Genomic DNA, 15322 nt, shown 5'->3' with positions numbered 1-15322 from the left:
TGAAAGCTATCAATGGTGATAGTAAAATAGCAACCAATAGCCTTGATGAAAGTCAGAAAATATAAAATTTTAACACCCCTTATCATTTTAATGGTACTCTTTCGATCAACTATAATATCAAATTCTCAATTCCGTGTAATCTTTGTAAGATATATCCTCTTCGCAGTTTGCATTCTTCTAGCCTTCTTTCAACTATTCTTGAACTTCCTCAAAGGTTGGTTCCCTTACTAAATGTAGTACCTCCATCCATGGAGGGAAAGTTGGCATGAAAGGTCAAAAGTGTGTTGGATGAGGATTTGTCTTTCCTGAGACCAAATCGGCATTGTAACCATTTTGTTCACCAGATATCTTATTTTCTGCTAGTTTTTAGAGAGTTTCTTCCATTAGTTGTTGAGTGTCGATGATTTGTGCATGATTCCTTCAAAGATCCCTTAGTAGTGCCATGACTTCAGTAGGAATGAGTTCTTGTGAATCCGTCATTCTATCAACTAAGTGGGATCTCCTTCATTTTCGACAATAAACTTTCATTCACTGTCCACAGGCTGGCAAGATCACTGGCTCTGATACCATTGTAATGTTTCAAACTGGACACTATGTAGGAAAGCAATTTCTAAATGTAATTCCAAATCTTAGGCATTAGACATGCGGTAAAAAGCCCATATGGTAGCAGCAGGTCGTACGATGTTGGGGTTGTTGTTGGAGGTGTCCATACAAAAATGGCTAAGGGCAAACAGTGATGCCAGGCAGGTAGTATAGGGGATATGGGGAGACCATACAATGAGACCAAGTGGTCCATACGGTGAATGTGGGGAGTTTGTGTGGTCACTACCAAAAGTTGGAAGGAGCTTGTTTGTACGGTGTACGAAAATGACTATGGTTGTACAGTTGTGGGGACTCTGTTGTGGTTGCTAGCATACAGTGTTACAAGGTCTGTAGCACAATCGATATGAGGGACATACGGAATGATATGAGGATCGTAGGGTAAGTTATGCAACAGGAAGATGTATAGTATGCTAAAAGAGGCAAGAATGAATGCCCAATGACTCGGTGCTGAAGTTAAGAACTTAAGATAGAGGTAGATTCTCCAAACATGGATAATAACCACAAACAATAATTAATGCCAAACCAGATTAATTTGATATCACCTAGTAAAACATAAAGATGCAAACAAGAAAGGTGCTCAGACTTGCCAAATCCGAACAAGGTAATACAGAATGGAATAGGGTGAGGCTTGAATACCACCGAAACTGGAAAAGCCAAATAGGGAAGATCTTTCACTTCTAAAATGGTGAACAATACTAACCCCAATAGGAATTCGCAATACAAAGAAATAATCCAAATTGCATGCCTAAACAACTCAACCTCGTGGACATAAATACCTTGTTGAGGGAGAAACTAAGTGTTGACAAGAGGCATAGCAAGCACCTACCAAAACAATTAAATAAAAATGGGTCTGAGATATGCTAAATTAATTGGCCCATAAACAAATGTTTTAATAATTTATTTCTTTTATGACAAGAACATTACAATCCGCATTACATTTATAATGGTGTTCATCAACAAAACCATATAACATTTACCTAGAAATTGTCAAGGAACTCATAACTTCCAATTCATTATCAACCAACTAAATCATAAAGATCATGACCAAGTAGAATATGAGCATTGTTTATTCTGGAATAAACAAAGAAATTCATAATACAAAGAAATAATCCAAATTGCATGCCTAAACAACTTAACCTCGTGGACATAAATACCCCGTTGAGGGAGAAACAGAGGGAGAAACTAAGTGCCGACAGGAGGCATGACAAACACCTACCAAAACAATTAAATAAAAATGGGTCTAACATATGCTAAATTAATCGGCCCATAAACAAAGTTTTTAATAATTTATTTCTTTTATGACAAGAACATTACAATCCGCATTACATTTATAATGGTGTTCATCAACAAAACCCTATAACAATTACCCAGTAATTGTCAAGGAACTCATAACTACCAATTCATTAATAACTAACTAGATCATAAAGATCACGACCAGGTAGAATATGAGCATTGTCTATTCTGATAGTTATGATTGATGTTGGGGGAAATTTTCAGCACCAAAAAAAAAGAGACGCTATAAGAGTTTGATTCATACATAAATGGCAACAGGATGCAATAGACAAACGCTGATAGTTAGCATGAACACGGAAAACAATAAACAGAGTGCTATGATGGATATAGACAAAGGACACTGGTCAGAACTGATAATATCCACATATTTATTCTCAAATTCCTTGTGTGTTATTATTACATATTTATTAATATTTATAGTTGCATATAAAATATACTCACTTGTGAAGTTGATGAAGAACTGTTTTGCTATTTGGATCAATATCACCAATCTCATTAAAAAGTGTACCATCTGCCACCTCACGTGCAGAAAAGGATTGTTGCAAAGGAATGCCACACTCAAAAGCTGAAGTTACAGCCTCAGCTTCTTTTGAAATTCCAGGGTACACAGCATCTGCACCTGCAATTTTTGCAGACAAAAAGAGGAATAAATAAAACATTAATTAATAATAATTATACAATCTTTCTTTAACTTCATATGTAAAAATTCACAAGTCACCTGGTGAAACTGGAATTTCAATGTTTACAAGGTCCACAGGCCATCCAGAGAAATTAGATATGTATTCCTTCTCATCACAATTGACATTATAGCCTTCCCTCTTTATTCCATCAAAAAAACTCTTCCAATATATGTGATCTCTACGACAGTTCTCTGAGAAGGGCAACATCCACAGAGATGATCCAAATGAATTGCACATCAAGCGGGATGTTCCCTGCTTAATCACCAAAAAAGAATTATGGGGACTGTAAAAATATATATCTGTTAACATCAAGGACCATAAAGGTTGTTTCCACAGACACCAAAGCTTAGAATTTAAATTCTCAAGCATTTCCTTCTAGAATGGTACTATTACAAAATCATGAAGAAAAGCTAAATGGCCCAAACAATCAATTAACAAACTAAATTTCCTCAAAGAAGGGAAGTTGCAATTTTGCTTTGAATGCTGTTCAATCATATTTAGAATCTACAATAAAGGAGGATTAGTAACTTTTGGATCCTCCACTAGTCACATTCCACATGACAATTTTCAAATCATATTTGTGAATTCCCTCAAATAATCATTTAATTTTGTCCAAACTTAAGAAATTTGTAATGAAAAAAAGGTATTCTTCACATGACGCTCCAGGAGGCACAAACTGTTACAACTTTCAGGATGCAATCTGAAAAATCATGAATCCCCTCAAAAACTGATTAGCTTTGTCTGAATCTATTGAAGCTGTTAAGGGATTGATTGAAATCTGTAAAGATAAACTATCTGATAGAGTCATTTTTCTTTACATGATGCTAAAAGTGGAAGAAACTGTTAAAACTTATAGGGTACAACTTGCAAAAGCCAAGGATTCCACAAACGACACTATGTTTACCAGAAAATATCAAAGCACTTTGATGGTGAAACCTCATTTGACACAGCGCATATTCTTTCCACTATTCATGATCCGGAGTCCTTATAAAATTATGGAAATTGAAAAAGCTAAAAGCATTGGCAGCATAAGAGTTGACCAAATGCACACCAATGTAAAAATTTATTTGGACATAAGATGATCTAGTAACAGTATGGTATTTTCACCTCAACATTCTAAATTTTATCTTAATTTATGTGCATTGTTTGCAAATTCGCTCTCTCATATTTCCTGTCTTCAAACTGAATCATATTTCATTCCAATTGTAATAAAATCAGACGAGTTCATCTGTTGAGATGGAGTCTAGCATATAAGCTTTATCTATTAGCATCAACTTTCCATTGCAAAAAGCTCATATTACTAGATAAGGGTATTCAATTCTCAAAGTGCACTGTTTAAGTGTAGGATCCTGTAGAATTAGACTAGTTAAGGTATAGAAAAATCAATTCATGTTCTAAGGTAACTTTGTTGAAGCATTGATATAGGATGATTTTTCAGTTTTCGAAAACTTTATTTGTTTCTTAATTAGCATTTAAATTAAAAGATCCACTTCCCAATTACAATAATTCAATCTCTATTACAGAAAAACACCTTCTTAGCAAACGAAGATCAACATACAAAGGCCAACTTTTACAAAAAAACTTCAATGAGCCAGAACATTACTAGTAGCAGCAAGAAAAACTGCTAAAGAGATAATTATATGGAGAAACAAAAATGAAAAATCAAGTGCTTATACAGACTAAAACAACTATAACAGACCTACAACCCTCAGATAGTTAATATAGATTGCTACTAAAAGTGCAACCAATGTACTTCTCTTCCATCCCATTATGGGTGCTGATGATTTTTTTTATGGAGAAAAAGCAAGTTCCCTGTGTTTCTTCTGTTGTTCGATGCAGATGGATCCATCGTGGTGGGTTGACAATTGGAATACCCTTTGGGATATTATTCCTACTCACTTGTAAGTCTCCATAGTAAATCTGATTGAAGCAAACAATTTAATGCCTATTTGTGGCTCTTGTTGAGCCTTTCACAGCATTGATTCAGTGAGAGATTTTTGTAAACACTTCCTTCTATGGCCTGGAAATTAGAAAGACCCTTATTTGATGGAGTGTGCTTCTTTGCATTGAGTTGCAAATTGTTAATTTCATCTGGTTTGCATCTCTACATATAGGCAACATGCTTCTATAGATCACTGCAATTTCTTTTTCCAACTTGATGTTTTCCTTTGGAAGAGTACATGCCACCATAGACATGCACTTTCACAAATTTAAATGTAAATGCAAACCTTTAATGAGGCACATGCATCTCCATTGGCAACCATCTATTGTTTTAAAGCTTACTTTTCGCAACCCAACAAAGTGTGTGCTCTTACAGTCGGAGATATTATTAATGTAACTGTACTATACCACAAGATATTCTTTCCCCAATTTCTTCTGCAAGCAATTTTCAAAATACAATAGATAACTTTATGCAAATAATCCACCAGTATTATCCAGCAAAGCTCATATAAAATATTCAGAATTTGCTAATGCATTATAATTTCAGTAATACAATAACATGATAAAACATTCAATCTTACAAACTATGCCAACCATAGTTGGAAAACTCTCACTTGGCAACAACTCACCAAGCCCCAAAAAAAAAGGGGAAAATCTCACAAAAAAACTCGGGAACCTAAAATCCACTTAAATTTTAATTTAAAATACATTTTTTTGGCAAAATTCAATGAGAAGATACATGTAATGAGGTAATTAAAGAGAAAACAAAAGAAACAAGCAGAATTTAGATATATATAAATGCATAGTGTGTACAAAATCGCATTCTCATGCAGTTGATGGCAAGAAGCAAAATAGTAAATAGTTTGTGTCAAACTAGAAGTAAATACATCATTACAATCACATCTTCCTATTCCCAACTCCACTAGCATATTGTAATTCTCTATTTTACATAATATATATAAGAATTTAGCTTTTTTCTTTTAAATTTTTAAAAAAAAAATTAAAAAGACTTTTTCTGAAAAACTCGTCAATTTTTTGCACTCGGCGATTTTTTCACCTATCAAGTCGCAAGTAAATCCAGGAAAAACTCGGCGATTACTTCTAACTCACCAATTTTTTGGTCATTATGCCAACTATGGTGCCAACAATCAGTTTGGACAAAACTATATAATGCACCTATAACTCTAGATGTAAACTCTAATGTCAATCCACCATGTAAATGAATCAAGTATGCGTCCGATCCACCCGAGAAGCCTGAAGGGGTTCATCCTCAAGTTCTGATATTGAAAGCAACAAGCTTCCACCTTCTCAAAGAGTAATCTGAAACAATATCCGAATTCCAAGCATTCTGAAAATGAGACTAGCTTCCTTCTTTTACTGCTCAAGGTTGTAACCCTTCAACTTCCTATCCTATCTTTTTGTCTTTTCCTCCTTTGTCACCTTTTAACCTACTTTATAATATTAAATTGTCTTTTTTATAAATCTCCATTAAACTCTCATAAGCCAATTTACATGAATTTGGCCTTAATTTTCCTAATGTCCCAAAAAAGGGACATTACAATCCCCCGTCCTTGAGATTGCTTTCCATCAAGCAATCATGGATCTATAAATTGATACCAGCATCCCATATCAATCTACAAGCCACTCTAGAGCTCATCCTAGTACCCCTGAGACTAGAACGTGCCATTTTGTGACCAAAGTCAAGGATGTGAATCATCCATAGGTAAGATCCCTGGATCCCAAGTCAGCCTGACACACTGCAGCTTCTACCTACTATGCTGCTCTAAGCCAAACCGCCCCATGCCTCAAACAATTCAGCAGCCCAACAAAATCCATAAAATGCAAGGCACTCATCCTATCAACTCTTGGATCCCAAAATAGTCTATACATCTGATCCTAGGAGTAGAAATGGATGTGTATCATCCTGCTATCTTCCCACAATAACCATCTAAAGGCGTGGTCAACCCTATAGATGTCGAACACACCTTCACTATACATGATAATCAACCCAACAAGTCGCCCAATGTCAATGCTATGACCCAGATCAGCAACAAGAATGTCAACAATGTCGTCACTATGTCCCTGAAATGGAAAGTTAAACATCTCATAAGGCATGTATTTCAAAGTGTAATGCCCCCAAGCATTTGCCTGTAACTCACCAACTTATAGGCCAGGCAAAGTTTGAAAATAGAATGGTAGACCAAGTAGGAGAGCTACTGATAACTGAAGTAGGCACAAAGATAAGATCACCAATTAATAAACAAATAGCTGCCATATGATAAGAACTCAGTGTCAACTCTCTAGCTGGACTGCAGGAGCCTTCAGTTTGCATTAAGGACAACTCTGAATTTTCTGATTCAGCATAAGAGTCATCACCTTCACACAGAAAAGGATCATCACTACACCAAATATCAAGGCTAGTATCACTTAATTCATCTTCATCGTCATGTGGAGAAAGTAATACCTAATGGTTTTGTGAAGGCAAATTACTATAGTTGTGAAAATTAGAATTCTTGAGACTAACTTCTCACTGGTCCTTATGATCACCATTAGTATAATATGTCTTGTTTGAGTAGAGTGAGGTGGGAATGATATGCTCACTTTAATCTTCACAAATAGTCTGGAATCTGGATTCATTCAACCAATTTATGACTTTCTTGGTTTTTGAATTAAGTTCATCTTCTTAGTGAGTGTATGTCATAGAATTCTGATTTTCAGCTTTCTACAGCGAGTACTGTGCCATACTTAGTTGAAGATAAAGTTCATTTACCTCCCTTTCTTTTGTCATTCCCAAATTTTATAGTAAGTTCCCTATCAATTACGAGTTGGAGCTGGAAGTTACTTGATTTCATCCACTCAAATGCTTCTTTGATTGTTTGTATTTGTGAGCTAGGGACTCCACATGAAAACTCTTGTTGCCTTCCTTCAGTTTGAGTTTTCCCTATAAGTTCTTCTATGAATTTGTTAGGGTCATCTAACAATTGTACAAGTTTCTCCTTCGCAACTAATAACATGTCCTTCAAATCTTGCAGCGATAAAAATTTGTGTTCAAATTCATCCAAGGAGTAAGGGTTGCCATATACCAAATTTCTTGATTTGTTCTCATCTGCTGGAGCAACATCATCATCATACTTAATTGTTTCTACAGCTGGTGTCATGTATTCCTCTTGAGGAGTTAAGGGAATAACATCATGTTCATATTTGGATTCATCAAAGGATTTATCCCCTTCGCTAGTTTTGTCAAAGATCAGCATTTCACCAATTAAGAGCTTTGAATACCTCTCATTCATAGTGATGGATTCTTCCATAATGTCATCCAAAGTTACAAGTCAACAAGCAGTTTTCTTTTAAGTTTATTTGTTTCAGCTTGTGCCTTAATACATCAAATCTTCACTTATATATGCTTCTATGTCCTTACCAATGTTTGGCTGTATTAGTTCTTTTTCTACTTTGACTCCACAATAATGATCAAATGTCCAAAGTTCATGACAAGTAAAACAAACCAGTTCTCTTCTCATTTGATTATTTCTCATTTCTGGAGATCCTGCAAAGTGTGTGCAAATTGCATTTAAATCTGCTTCAGACTATTGTTGTTTGTACTTCTCAGTTTTTCACTCGCATTGTGAGCACCTTGTTGACCAACTTATAAGTAAATTTTGAAACATCCTTTTCTTGCTTTTAAATTGCTAACAACATATACATAAGAGGCCGAAAAGAAGTATCTCTCTTGTTTACGGTCATAACCATAATAGTTTCTATAGCTGCAAAAGTATCTGCATGATGCTCTTCCCCAATTGTGCCCAAGAAACACTAGAACATGGTATGAATTATATCATACAATCCCAGGTCAAGTAGAAGATTGCACAATCTGATTTCTGCAAATGATTTTAGTATGGCAACCCTTCTAGAGAAATGAATATTATTGATGCCCCCAAGATTTTGAAAACTATCAGCAATAAGCTGAACTACCTCCTTCATTATGTACACTTCATAAGGTTCTTGACGTGCTCAAATTCTTGTGACTTCCATCAAACAAGAAGCAACTAATACTTTTATCTCGCCGTCATAATGTTTCAACAACTTGTGTTGATTCAATGTAGTTATTGTAGGTACGAGAGCAATTTGCAACAAGTCATGAGATGATTGATCTACAATGGTCAAGCATCCTTCCAATTGGATTAAAGTGATGAGAGCATTTTCCCTTGTTTGTAAATCCAAACCTAGCTTGTTGCTCGTCTCATAAATCACTTTGGCTAAACTGTCCTTTGTTGCCAATTCAAATCTCAGAATATTTTCAAGTTCACCTTGTTTCACTCCTTCCCTTCGAAGGATTTTGTCAAATAGGTTGCAAAATTTCTAACCTAAATAAACTAGAGTCATGACATAGACTCATGCCAATCCCACATCAAGGGAACGCCCAATATATCCAGCAGCTCTATGAATGTCTACACTAGGAAACGACAACAAATTCCAAAAAATGTTGACAGTCCCTTCCAATAAGGTAACCACTTGAAACATTAGCCTATCATGGACTTCTCTTACTGCGATTTGCAATTCTTGTTTCAAAATAAAGTAATCTCTGGTTCTACAGCATTGGAAAAGGCACCCCAAACTGATGTATAATTTTCCTTAACGTTCTTCTTGGTACCTTGAAAAAATATCAAAGAGTTTTTGCGTCTATATCTAGTTAGAAATAGATAATACTTAGAGGGAGGGTAAATCGGTATTCTACAAACTTTTGCCCACAACTGAATATTGTTAATCACTTTATAACATGCATATAAAAGAAAACCAATAATGTTGAACAGTAAATAAATCCATACACAAATAGAATTCATAACACCATAGTTTGTTAGCGAGGGAAACCCTGGTCAAGCAAAAACCCTAGTGGGGATGGTACCCACAAAATGATCCACTAAACAAAAGAATCTTGTTAAGGATATTGACCCTATTAGAAATCTATGAATTACATATAGTGTCTCAATCCTTGTTAAAGGACTAGGACCTATTAAAAGCCTCAACCCTATTAGGAGTTGCTACAACCCTGTTAAGTGTTGGTTGTACAATTACATATGTATGCAAGAAGAGGCCACTACCAAACATGCAATTATACAATTCAGTGCCTTAAACAAAATGATTTAGATACAAAAACCTCTTTAATGTTGACCGTTGCACTTCACATATCTCTAATCTTACATCAAAATTCACATCATAGATCTTTCACATAAGTTTGCATGTCATATACATAGCTTGCATATACACCATATACTTCACAATCGCACCACATTACTTCGCAAGTAATGACTTCTTACTTATACCTTTCTCTTTTACAAAACTCTGTCAAATCGGCTTGAAGCTTCCACAAGTTTGGCTATATACAAAATTAGCCCATGCTGACTTAGGCTTAACATCTAGAATGTCATCCCTAAATAATTAAGTAATTATTTTGTAAACAAAATAATTCCTTAACCATTAATTCATTTGTTTCTATTGTGCTTTGTTCTGCTCTATTCACTGCACTTACCGGTGTTTAACCTATAACTTGTTTCGTACTGTCTATATTGATCTGCGCACTTAGATACGTCATTAAAACTATCTGTTCTACCTATCCTTAACTACACACGTGCCACTTGTCACTGTAGACTTCACAATACAAAAAAAAAAAAAAGGGTAAGATTTTATCTTTATTTCTGAAGTTTTCACTTTTCTATATCTTTTTTATCTCTTTTTAGAGTTTTGCTTAACTATCTCTGTACTAATATTAAAATTGTCTCTGAACATAGAATCTTCAACTGAACAATCTGCCATGTCATCCTGAGATATATGTTGCCATAAATGACAACCCTTAACTTACTTAGCCATATTGCCAACAATATCCCCCTTTAGCATTGATGGCAACATATGGGAAAATTGGCTAATTCCTCAAATGTTACTTCAAAAAACATTCTCAAAATTGGCCTTTACAAAATTTCAAAATTACAAAATTGTAGATCAATACACATATAACCATCTTTTCCTTATATCTCCTAATAATATTACTATAATACTATTCTCCCTTAGTATATAACTATTACTTCTTCTATACAATTATTCTATACAATTTTCCTGTATACTTCTCCCCCTTTAACATCAATGACAAAAGTGTCAAAACTTATTTACATGTCAAAATTGAATTCTTTACCTCCTTGCTAGGCTGATAGGTGAGAAATACAGTCTCCAAAACTTATTGTTAAACTCTTCATGTTCTTCTCCCATGAATCTTATACTCCTAAGATGTTGAGGAGAGCGCATAATCCATAGGATGCAATCTCCACCGCATTTAAATCTAAGTGAATGAAGTTGTCAAAAGATGTCTTGGCTAACAGACATTCTTCCAATGGTGCTCAACTTCACAGATAGGTGTTCTCTTAGAAGTGAGAACCTCTTTGTGATCCTTGTCTTTTTGTCTTCCAACAGACTTATCTCATCATAAGTCTTACTAACCTATGCTTTAATTACTTCAATCTTTACTCTAGGTTGATTTATTTGATCTATCAGTGCCTTAACTTCTTTGCACTTCTTCTTAAGCTCCTGATCAATGTCTTTTGTAAAAATGGAAGACATTGCACATTTTGCATACAAGGTTTTCCCTTCAAGTTCACACTTTCTCAATGCCTTGATGCAAACCTCAAGAGTTGTCAAATCATTCCTGAAGTTCTGATAAACAGTGTCAACAATCTACATGTCATGCTTTGCTTGAGCTTGTGCCACTGCAACTTCTGATAAACTTGTGAATTGAGCATCAAATGCTTGAATCACAGCTTTGGCCCTATCTTCAGGATTTGGATCAAGAGATTTTATAGTCAAGGTTCCTTCTAACTTTTCAGTTACCTCCATGTGAGTTTTCTGCAATCTCTTCACTTGCCTATTTTCACTGATGATCTTACTAAGTGATGATATCAATTTTGAATGATCATCATCATATGAGCCTCTAAGAGATGCTAAGGTGAGAGAAGTGCTTGGCGCACTTGCTTCTACATTCTTTCTTTGTTCCTCTTCTCATCTTCTATCTTCTTTTCTTCTTCCTCATTTCTCTTCTTCTCTTCTTCCTTGTTTCTCTTCTCTTCCTCTTCTTTCCTCTTCTTCTCTTCCTCTTCTCTCTTCTTATTTTCTTCCTCTTCCTTCCTCTTCTTCTCTTCATCTTCTCTCCTCTTCTTTTCTTCCTCTTCTTTCTTCTTCTTCTCTTCATCTTCTCTCCTCTTCTTTCTTTTTATTTGCTTCATCTTCTTTCCTCTTTTGTTTTTCATCTTCTCTCTTTTTATTTTCTTCCTCTTCTTTATGCTTCTTTTCTACCTCTTCCTTCCTCTTCTTTTCTCTCTTTCTCTTCCTCTTCCGTATGCTTCTTCTCTCCTTCTTTTCTCTTCTTTTCTTCTTCATCCTTCTTCTTTTCTTCTTCTTCACTCTTTCTTCTCTCTTCTTCATCATTAGAGCTAGAGATATTGCCAACAATGCTTGGCCCAAGATCCTTGAAAGGATCTTCTGCAATGTTTACTGTCACCTATGTAGCACCAACTTGCATGGTGTCAACTCCAATTGTGATTTGTGGCGTTGTTGCTGCTGATTTCAAATCCTTCATCATCTACACAATTGCTTTGTCTGTCTCTCCGTTCACTTCCTAATAATTTCCTCCCATTATCAGTATGGCTCGCTTCTTATTCCTGAGATAAGGTTCCAAACCTTTTAATAGGCTTGCCATGTATACATCACCAATCTGACACAGTTTGCTACGAAGATTTTGTCTGATGTTTTTGTCTTCGGTAGAAAAGTGTTTAATTTAAGTAAGATGAATCACACACTATGGCTGATTTAATCTCTCTCTAGGTGCATTAAAAAATTGTTCTTCTAAAACCACATATGAACTTGATGGATCATTTGCCTTCACACATACTTCCTTATATTCTTCAACATGCTCTTTGAGTGCCTCTTTTTGACTGTTGTTGCTACTGTCATTCCTTCTGTCATTTTTGTTGTTGTTCCTTTTGTAGTTTGGATTCCTATTGAAGTTCTTTCTATCCATTTTGCAAAACCTCGCTATGTGACCAAAGTTGTTGCATAATTGACATACAGGTGTACTCCTTCTTTGATTAGGTTGATTCTGATTGTCTAGTGCACTGCAATTCCTTGCAATGTGTCCAAAGTTGTTACACTTGTAACATAGCATTTCTCCTTGTTCCACTACTTCCTTCTCCATCATTGGATCCGCTTGAGGATCTCCTTTTCTCATTACCTGCAAGGCTAGTATCCCTAAACATTCTACTATTTCCATTATTAATATCAAACTTAGGTTTTCTACAATCTACTACTTTATGTCCAAAACCATGACAATTATAACAATAGAAATTATAATAGGTTTGAAAGACTTACCAATGCAATATCTCTTCATATGACCAACTTCATTGCATATAAAACATCTACCTCTGAATTCATGTCTTACTTCCTTAGGTGGTTCAACTTGCTCTGTTTGCTTTGGTTCATCACATTTCTCAGGTTGATTTTCTTGCTCAACTTCTTTAGGTACTTTTGTAGACTTGCTTGGTTCAATCCTATTCTGATCATTCTCCTTAGGTTTCGAGGTTTCAACCACTGGATCTGGTTCCTTTCTAACTTCTATTTTCTATGTTGATTTTTCTCCAATACCATATCCAAGACCTGTCTTATCACAAGAAGATCTCTAATAGAATAGTTGTTCATCAATTTTCTCACTACTAAAATATAACTTTTCTAACTGTCGCTTAGCCTAGGTCAATTCTCCTTTCACAATGATATTGCACTTCTCTAATTGTCCATGCTCTATTTTGTTAGAATCTAGTTTAGATGTCACTTTTGTTAGATGAGATCTTAAATTTGCATTCTCAGACTTCAGGTCTGGTTCAGTTTCATGTTTCAAAATTTCATTTTCTTTCTTAAGGGTTGCTACCTCATCACTATCATTAGTCTGCTCTCTAGGATCTTTTCTAGATTTGAGATGATCAATCTTATCTTTCAGTTTACCAATGTAATCTTTTGCATCTTCATACCTTTCTTTCAAGTTGCCTCTTTCTTCTGTAAGAAGATCAATTTGCTCAAGGGCTTCTTGAAGATTCCTCTTTAACTGTTCCATATCCATAGGGATCTTACTCAAGTTGTTAAGCCCCTTCTGAGCAACTATGCTCTGATACCAATTGTTAGAAATAGATAATACTAAGGGCGGGGTGAATCACTATTCTACAAACTTTTGCCCACAACTGAATATTGTTAATCACTTTATAACATGCATATGAAAGTAAACCAATAATGTTGGATAGTAAATAAATCCATACACAAAGAGAACTCATAACACCATATTTTGTTAATTGGGGAAACCCTAGCCAAGGGAAAACCCCAGTGGAGATGATACCTACAAAATGATTCACTAAACAAAAGAATCTTGTTAAGGATATTGACTTTGTTAGGAATCTATGAATTACATATAGTGTCTCAGTTCTTGTTAGAGGACTAGGCCCTGTTAAAAGCCTCAACCCTGTTAGGAGTTGTTTCAACCCTATTAGGAGTTGGTAATACAATTACATATGTATGCAAGAAGAGTCTACTGCCCAAACATGCAATTATACAACTCAGTACCTTAAACATAATGAGATAGATACAAAACCTCTTTAATATTGATTGTTGTACTTTGCATATCTCTGATCTTACATCAGAATTTGCATCATAGATCTTTCACATAAGTTCGCATGTTGTATATATAATTTGCATATACACCATATACTTCACATTCACGCCTCATTTCTTCGCAAGTAATGACTTCTTATTTATACCTTTCTCTTTTAGAAAATTTTGTCCAGTCAGTGTGATACTTCCACATGTTTGGCTATGTACAAAAATTAGCCCATGTTGACTTAGGGTTTCTGCTTTGTTCACTGCCCTTACTGATGTTTGACCTGTAACTTGTTTTGTTCTGTTTGTACTGATCTGTGCACTTAGATACGTCATCAGCGCTATCTGTTCTACCTGTCCTTAACTGTGCACGTGCCAATTTTCACTGTAGACTTCGCAATACCAAGAACTATCTTTGTACTGATATTAAAACTGTCTAACACTTGGACAATTTTTTGTCTCTTAACATAGAATCTTCAACTGAGCAATTTGCCATCTCATCCTGAGATATATGTTGCCATAAATAACAACCCTTTACTCAACTTACTAAGCCATATTGCCAACATAGCTAACAGTCCAACTGCTATCATTCCAATCTTTAATACTAATGGCCCCTTAGCACTCAACAATGAATTACTCACCCAACAGTAACAACTTCAATCGTGACTTCACGGTAATGCTTAAGATTTGCTTTTCAATATCGTATGCTCAGAACTAATTTTCTGAGAGCCCTTCCCTATCAATAGTTTTCCAAGCTTATCATGTTATTTGAATTTCCAACTCTCCTAGGTTTTCTGCACCAAGAATCTATATACCAAGAGAGAATCCAAGCGGAAATTCAGTATTGTAGCAGCTTTGTCAATGATTCCAAACCAGACGGAAAACGTACAAAACATTGTCCATAACCAAGCTTAATGCTTCATGTATAACAGCTAAGGCCCTTACATAACGACACTTAACAACATAGCCACAATACCATTCAGATTCGGATTAAGTATTTAATTGTCCACGATACCATTCAGATTAAGTATTTATATTTCTTTAATATGAAATATAAACACACCAACACAAATATTTATGCGACTTTTGCAGCCATTTGACCTTTGATTCAATCTTCTGCTAATATTATTCCT

At 35.2% G+C, this 15322-nt stretch overlaps 1 protein-coding gene across 2 annotated transcripts in view; it reads right to left on the bottom strand.

Annotated features, from left to right (window-relative positions):
- PSAT1 (phospholipid sterol acyl transferase 1) overlaps nt 1-15322 on the bottom strand; it is a 285872-nt gene that overhangs the window by 105069 nt on the left and 165481 nt on the right. For both annotated transcript variants that reach the window (XR_016358477.1, XM_089808807.1), the window contains exons 6-7: nt 2615-2828; nt 2338-2515 (exon numbers count right to left, since the gene is read on the bottom strand). Coding sequence is in view for 1 of the 2 variants with exons in the window: in XM_089808807.1 (XP_089664933.1) it covers nt 2338-2515; nt 2615-2828 (392 nt within the window). In the remaining variant the exon portion in view is untranslated. The remainder of the gene's footprint in view (nt 1-2337; nt 2516-2614; nt 2829-15322) is intronic.

This window comes from Cupressus sempervirens, chromosome 11 (genome assembly GCF_028749045.1).
Source record: "Cupressus sempervirens isolate cs-2001-9-10 chromosome 11, ASM2874904v1, whole genome shotgun sequence".
In the NCBI taxonomy this organism is placed as follows: Eukaryota; Viridiplantae; Streptophyta; class Pinopsida; order Cupressales; family Cupressaceae; genus Cupressus; species Cupressus sempervirens.
The sequence above is the reverse complement of the archived record's forward strand: the minus strand, read 5'-3'. Positions and strand labels throughout refer to the sequence as shown.